This window comes from Garra rufa, chromosome 9 (assembly GCF_049309525.1).
Source record: "Garra rufa chromosome 9, GarRuf1.0, whole genome shotgun sequence".
NCBI lineage: Eukaryota > Metazoa > Chordata > Actinopteri > Cypriniformes > Cyprinidae > Garra > Garra rufa.
The window spans coordinates 24,310,202-24,318,593 of NC_133369.1; the positions used below are offsets into that span (position 1 = coordinate 24,310,202).

Below are 8,392 nucleotides of genomic sequence, written 5' to 3' on the forward strand. Positions count from 1 at the left end.
CTGGCTTTACCTATGATCTATAACTAGCATCGTTATAACGTATTTCAGGCTTGAAAAACAGGGTTACTGCAAACTGCGCCAGGTCTATTATAGCTATAATTTGACTGGCATTATTATACATGTTGGTGTGATTTTAGCGGTGGATGTGTGAGACGCTTGTTTGAGCTGTAGGATGCTGTACACTGAGGGCTGTGATAGTCCACTGGACAATCAACACAATCTCTGGTCCAGTCGAATAATCATTGCCGCCTAAATGCAGCAGATTAACTAAAGGTTTAGTATTTCCGGTAAGAACATTTTGTGCTTTACTTGAGTCAACACGACACTAGTGTTTACATCTGCATGTCTGCAACCCGCTAATTCAGTCACATGAGCTATATTGAGCTTAATGATTAAACATCCCTGCCCTGCTGAAAAACACAAACCAGCCGTATTTGGTGTCCCAGGCTGGTTTTAGAGGGGGTTTTGCATAGTTTTCAGCTGGTCTGACTGAGAGACCAGGTAAACACCTGCTTGACCATGCTGGTAAACCAGGTAGACCAGTTTGTCCAGGCTGTTGGACCACCTTAAACTAGCTACCATGTTCCAAAAAAAGCTTTTCCAGCTAAATTTGGTTTAAATTCAGATATGCTTTTAGAATTTGAGATTAGAGAAGCCTCGACCTATTAGTTTGCGTAATCATTAAAAATAAGAAATTATATATATATATATATATATATATATATATATATATATATATATATATAAAATACTGTAAATGCTATACCAGGAATGTATTCTAAATAAAACCGTAAACTATATTATTGTGATTCTCAAATATTTCTTTAGGTTGTGCACAAGAAGATGAAAGCTAAGTTGTTAAAGAAAAAGATATCCAGAAAAAAGAAAACCAAAAAAGAGCCATTGCCAACGAATGGTGATGGCATTAGTATTGACGCAGATGAAACCAAAACATCCAATGGCACTCAGGACTGTGCTACCAACACCTGTCCTGAGGTTACACAGATCAAAGCAGAAGAAGGAGAGCTGGAAGCTTTGGGAGTCCTAACGGTGTCATCTGAACAACACCAACAACAGAAGCAGCAGAAAGTCAGTCTGCAACCTCATCCTCCTGCTTTCAGAGCATTCGTTCCAAAGACAGAACCAGACTGTATTCCTTTAAACCCACCTAGTTTTCAGGTCAAAACTGAGCCTGGCTTTTTTGAAGTGCTGCAGAGAGAGTCTGCCTTGATTGTGAAGGAGGAGAACGAGAGCTGGAAGGAAATGAAGCTTGAGACACTAGAAGAAAACTCTATGGGTGATTCTGTCCTAGAGAAAAACACAGGTAATACATTTATTTAATATGCACTTATCTTATAAATCACAGAATTTACGTATGTTAAAGGCACAATATGTAAGATTTTTTTAATAAAATATAAAAAAACACTAGAATAGTCTTATATAGTCTTATATGTTTTGTTGACTTTTGTACTTGCATACTCCCACATGTTTCCAAGAATGTTTAAATCCAGAGAAATAAGGCTTATTTCGAAATATAAGGCCTATGACATCAAACAACTTTTTACATTGTAGATAAAATGGAAACACTAAAGACGGTTTAATTTGTAATAGAACTTTAGTATAATAGCTCATCAATGAACATGATTTTTACCCGAGTCCTGACGGATTGCATCGGCTGTGGGGATGAAGACAACAACTCCCATGATTCCACACTCAGTCATGGCATCCTCAAACTACGCCTTTGTTTCGTTGTTTGTTTTGATTATGCACTCTCTAGCAACGGAAATTACATGTTGTGCCTTTTTAAGATGGTATAGTTCAGAGGCATGCTTTGGAATTCTGTAGTTTTGAATTTGGACATTTTTATTTATTTTTTGTTTCTATTTTAATTTGTCCTTTCATTTTAATTTAATTTGAATTTTTAGTTTAACGTTAACCTTTTTTGAATAATTTCAGCGTTTTTTTTTTAGTATTGTTAGTGCGTGTTAAATTATAGAATTTTAATAGTGGCATTGAATATCTCAGGGCTGAAGGCAGTTTATACAGTTTGTTCAAACAATATTTTCTGTATCAAAAACTGATACCTAGAAAAATATAATTTTTTCATTAAATGAAACAAAGTCAAACATTAATTTCTAAATATACATTAAATATTATAAATAAATTATATATTTAATATTAATATTAATTTATTTGTGGCCTGTTTTTTTCCAATTGTTTTGGAGTAAAGAAAATGTCAATTTAGTTAACTCAATGTGAAGTGTGTTGGTACATTGGAATGCTAACTGGTAACACTTTAAAATAAGGTGTCATTTGTTAACATTAGTTAATGTATTAACTAACATGAACAAACAATGAACAATACATTTATTCATCTTTGTTAATGTTATTAAATAAAAATACAGTCGTTCATTGTTCGTTCATGTTAGTTCACAGTGAACAAACACAACTTTCCATTTTAATAATGCATTAGTAAATGAAATTAAGATAATATTAATAAATGCTGTAGAAGTATTTGTTCATTCTTAGTTCATTTGAACTAATATAGTTAACTAATGCTATCTCCTGAACCTTATTGTAAAGTAGCAGTTAATTTTGTTTCAGTTTTTCAGTTAGTATTTTAGTCTACATTTTCTTTTAGTTTTCCCTTACATTACTTATGTTATTCCAGTCTGTTTTTTTGGGGTGCTTCATTATTATTAACACTGCCCGTTAAAGGGATAGCTGACCCAAAAATAAAAATTCTGTCATTAATTACTCACCCTCATGAGAGCTTTCTAACCCTCCATATACAGCAAGGATACCACCAAGGTCAAGACACAGTAATGACAAAGACAAAGAAAACAAAAATACTGACTTTATTCAATGATTTCTTCTCTCCCGGGACAGTCCTCTGCCATTATTGAGAGTACTACGTGTTCTATGTCAGTAGCATCACACACATGCCGAAGGACTGTCCCGGAAGAGCCAGATTGTTAAATAAAGTCGTTATTTTTGCTTTCCTTACATGCAAAAAGTATTATCGTAGCTTCATAAATTTACGGTTGAACCACTGATGTCACTATGATTTTTTAGCGATCTCCTTACTACATTTCTGTTCCTTGACTGTGAAAATACCCTTGCTGTCTATGCAGAGTCGGAAAGCTCTCAGATTTCATCCCAGAATATTTTGTGTTACGAAGATGAATGAAGGTCTTACGGGTTTGGAACGACATGATGGGGAGTAATTAATGATTAATTTTTGTTTTTGGGTGAACTAACCCTTTAACTAATTGGAGAAGTATAACCTAAACCTAACAAGATTCACTTGAGTTGACATTTGACCACACAAGACTGTTTCTTTATTAGTTCACATTATATTTTTCTGTTCCTTTGCCTCTCCACAGCTTCCTCCTCTCTGATTTTCCCTTGTCCCCATTGCTCTGTGACTTTCACTGACTTTACGTACTTGGACAAACACTTCAAATGGTGCCATCGAAGTGAATACCTGGCATGGGTGAAGAACCACAAAGTCTTCAACTGCTCTAAAATATCCTCCGGGATGCTCAGCTGCCCGTCGTGCCACTATCGTTTCTTCTCTCAGAGGCAGCTGGAAACCCACGTGCGCAAGGCCCACCTCCCTGTGCCCAAACCCATCCGAAAACGCTACACCTGCCCACAGTGTGATCGCAGTTTTGATTACATCGGTAACCTACAAAACCACTGCCGCAGATGCCACGACTTATCCACGGTGTGTAAAGATGGACAGATTAGCTGTGCCGAATGCGGTAAAAGCTTTGCTGGAGTCTGGGGTCTCGGACCCCATCGCTGCCACGAGGACGAGAAGAAATCTGAGGTAGGTGTTGACGGACCCATTTGTATGGATCGTGGCTATTTGTGCAGAGACTGTGGCAAGAACTGTTCTACGCTTCAATCTCTGACGATACACAAACGAACTCATACTGGCGAGAAGCCATGCGTCTGTGACGACTGCGGCCGTAGGTTTTACGATATGGGAAGTCTGCGGAAACACAAAGTCATACATACAGGAATCCGGCCATACAAGTGTCCGGAATGTGGGAAAGAGTTTGCAAGGATGCCACACCTCAGATGCCATCTGCGAACACACACGGGCGAAAGGCCGTACCCTTGCCCCCAATGCGGGATGAGGTTCAGCCATCTATCAACACTTCGAATCCACCAACTAGTTCACTCTAAGGAAAAAACATTTCCATGCCCTGACTGTGGAAAGATGTTCTCTGCTCCAAGGTACGTGAAGGTCCACCAAAGAGCGCACAATTCTGAGCGAATGCTTCAGTGTAGAGAATGTACAAAGACGTTTTCACGGGAAGACGTGCTTAAGAAACACCTACGCACTCACACGGGCGAACGGCCGTATCAGTGCAACGTCTGCACCAAGCGGTTTGTCCGCATCTCGCATCTGAAAAACCACATGCGAACGCATACTGGCGAGAAACCATACCGCTGCGAGCAGTGCGGCTCCAGCTACGCCCAATCCGGTGATTTGACCAAACACATGCGGAGACACACAGGCGAAAAACCCTTCGCCTGTTCTGACTGCGACCGCCGCTTCAACAACTCGGGCGACCTGAGCAAGCACAGGCGCAGTCACACGGGCCACAGACCCTACAAGTGTATGGAGTGCGGGAAGAGTTTTCTCATGCCCCAGCACCTGAAGTTACACAAACTGACACATACGGGCGAGAGGCCGTACAGCTGCCTCAAGTGTTTCCGCACCTTCACTCGCCCACACCATCTGTCTCAACACATGGAAAAGCACACATAAGGATGGATGGAGGATGGATAGCAGCACTACTTCTGTCTACTCTGAGTTTCATTAAGGAAAAGGAATTGGGAGTTCACTGATGAATTGAAAATCAGCTTACTTCTAAAAGGCATTGTTCAGCCAAAAATGAAATTTCTGTCAATAATTACTCGCCCTCATGTTGTTCCAAACCAGTAAGACCTTCATTTATCTTTTAAACACAAATTAAGATACTTTTGATGAAATCCGAGAGCCTCTGACCCTCCACAGACAGCAAGGATCCTTCCATGTTCAAGGTCCAGAAAGGTACCAAGAACTTCGACAAAATAGTCCATTCTCCAAAAAAGTATTCTCTTAGCTTTATAAAATTACAGTTGAACCACTAATGTCACATGGACTATTTTGTCGATGTTCTTGATACCTTTCTGGACCTTGAACATGGAAAGACCCTTGCTGTCTACAGAGGGTCAAAGAGCTCTCGGTTTTCATCAGAAGTATCTTCATTTGTGTTCTGAAGATGAAGTTATTAAGGATCTGGAACTACATGAGGGTGAATAATTAATGACAGAATTTAAATTTTTGGCTGAACTTGCTCTTTAAAAGACACGTGGTCTTCCTTTCTGGACTGCCCTTAAAAGTTGAACATTATAGTTATCTTGCATGCTCAACTCCTTTGGAAATATCGATCGAATAGAATTAATGCCTTACACTCATTTTTGTTAATATGGGTAATAAATATGGCAAAAAAGCACCAGACAAACTGTGTCACTAAAAGGTATCTACTTAAAAGGATAGTTCACACAAAAAATTGAAATTCTGTCATTAGTTACATAGCCTCATGTTGTTCCAAACCTGTAAGACCTTTTAAGACCTGTTTATCTTCGGAATACAAATTAAGATATTTTTGATCCGAAAGCTTTCTGACCCTGAATAGGCAGCAACGCAACTACTATGTTCAAAACACAGAAACGTAGTAAGGACATTGTTAAAATAGTCCATGTGACATCAGTGGTTCAACCATAATTTTATGAAGTGGGAGAGTCCTCCCCCATTCTCGAGAGTGAATGACACATGGTACTCTTGATAATGGTGGGGGACTGTCCCAGGAGAGAAGAAATTGTTGAATAAAGTTGTTATTTTTGTGTTCTTTGCACACAAAAAATATTCTCATAACTTCGTAAAATTACGGTTGAGCCACAGATGTCACATGGACTATTTTAACAATGTCCTTACTACCTTTTTGGATCTTTGACTTGGTAGTTGCGTTGCTGTCTATGAAGGGTCAGAAAGCTCTTGGGTTTCATGAAAAATATCTTAATTTGTGTTCCACAGATGAACGAAGGTCTAATGGGTTTGGAACGATATGAGGGTGAGAAATTAATGACAGCATTTTTATTTTTGGGTGAAATATCTCTTTAAGGTACAGGCGTGTTAAACAATTGAAAGTTCATATTTAACCATTTAAAGATAAGAATGAACGAAGATGTGACTTCTACTTTTGCTGTTACCTAATAATATTCAATGATCATTATTATTAATTTAATGTTAATCTGTGAACTGTATGATGGAAGCATTCAAGGGCTGCATCATCTTTAATTTGAGGTCTTTCGTTTTGCAGTACAAAAGGCATCTGCAAATATGAATAAAAAATAAATATAAAGCAAAATTACTGTTTCAACACATTTACACTAAGTGTAGCAGTTAATCCTATTCTGTACTAATATGAAAGCATGTTCTTTTGCCTTATGTTAATTTTTTAATCATATTTTTAAATGATTTATGTACAGCAAAAAGGCAATTTTGCATTTGCTGTCCCAATGCTTCATGGAGGGCACTGTAAATTGTGTGTTAAATTTTCACCAAGTAAATACTGTAATTAGGTGTTTTTCAGTTTATAATTGTAGTTGATTCATATAATGTGATTTCAATGCCAAAGTATTCTGAGAGTAAGATCATTTTATTATTATTGTGGCTAGTTGAGATGAAAATAATTTAGCATTTATGCTTTGAAGCACTGGTATACCTGATGTAATATAAAAATGAGTATGAAGGTTTAAGATTTAAGTTCATAATGTCACTGTTTATTTTGAAATAGATGAAATCAAATGCCGAAACGGTGGTTTCATTGTATCGACTTGAACTGTGCATCTGAAACACTATTCTTCTTATCTCAAAACAGTAAATACAGTATGCAAACCATGACCGTTTTGTCTAAACCATTGTCTTTTTGTCTTTCCTTCTCAGCTTGTGCACAGACAACCAAAGCGTCGTTGCAGTCTGTGCAAATGCTCAGAGCCAATAGATGGATCACTTGGTCAAAGGGCCCAAACAGGTCTGCTTCAGTCAATGTTGGGGGAATAGCCCTATTATTTTTATGTCTGCGATTACGAGGACAGCAGCGTGACCGGTGCACCGACACAGATAACAAAGATGTATTTAGGGCTAAATAATATTGAGTCTACCTTTGTTTAAAGCTGGAATCAATACTTCTTAAAGCATGTCCATTTTTCATTTAGCAAGCCTCTTGTCGGAGAGGAGGGTCAGGGAGATGTATGGAACGGAGTGTGTTTTAATTCTCTCTGTTGCTGTAGTAATAATAATTGTCAGAACGAGCATGGCTTCTAAAGATCGGGTGATAGGGAGGTGAGCCGCACGCACAAAATTAATAGATTTTGAAAATTGAGACAGATTGCATGACAGGGTTTTTTTCCCCTCACATGGTTTTCTTGTTTTACAGGGCACCGATGGAAATGACCATTGGAGACAGAATAACATGGTACACCTTTTAAGTTTATGAATACACTATACAAATACTCATTTTGTATTTTACTAGCCATATCAGTCATTTTCTTAAAAAACGTAAACGTTCAGAAGTCGCCACAAACCTTTCAATTTGGTAGCACTAGCAGTTCCTCCTTTGGGGCACCAGGGGGAAACAGATGTCTGTCAATGTGTGCTTTTGGGAATTAGGATGTGCTTTGGTGCCATCTGTCTCTCTCCAGTGCTTCGCACTCTTCTCACAGTGAGATAACCTGCTGGGTTACTTCACACAAACAAGTGAAAAAGCATAACGGCTTCTAATGCATAACAAGTATTTATGTTAGCGTTACTCTCTTGTCTCCGTGTCAAGTTATTATCATAAAATCAAACTTTTTCACCCATAACGCGTTTGTGTTTTCCGCTGCTCTGCTTTGGCATATTTTTTCTGTGTATTCATTAGGTACTCCGAAGATTAGGCTACCGGTCGTTTCTTCCGACTTGTTTAGCCTTTCACGAACCAGGGCATAAAAATGTCCATATGGCGTTCTTTTTTCTGTTGTGCTACGCCTCGAGTTTTTTTTATTCGAGAACGCTGTTTGTGTGAACGGTATGGAATACAATACACGTTACTATGTTAAAAATCTAAATAGATTTTAAAACCATAGGCATCACACACTTACCGACTTTGAAAATGGTTGCAGAAAAACTGAGAATCAAACACTAGGCTTTGAAGTCGTTTCAAACACACTGAAAACTCAGAAACATCCGACTCATTGCGGAAACAGCTGACAAATGAAAACGGTATCTGTTCTAAAATTGCCTCAAAAAATATGAAACATGGATATGGTCTTACCAGTGTTGGGGAAT

At 38.1% G+C, this 8,392-nt stretch overlaps 1 protein-coding gene across 1 annotated transcript; it reads left to right on the forward strand.

The window, feature by feature from the left end:
* Positions 1-44: 44 nt before the first annotated feature.
* On the forward strand, positions 45-7,150 carry LOC141342784 (uncharacterized). The gene is made up of 3 exons (XM_073847316.1): positions 45-287; positions 829-1,324; positions 3,387-7,150. Exons 2-3 carry the CDS (start codon positions 844-846, stop codon positions 4,784-4,786), a joined length of 1,881 nt encoding a protein of 626 aa, XP_073703417.1. The 5' UTR covers positions 45-287; positions 829-843; the 3' UTR covers positions 4,787-7,150.
* Positions 7,151-8,392: the final 1,242 nt, after the last annotated feature.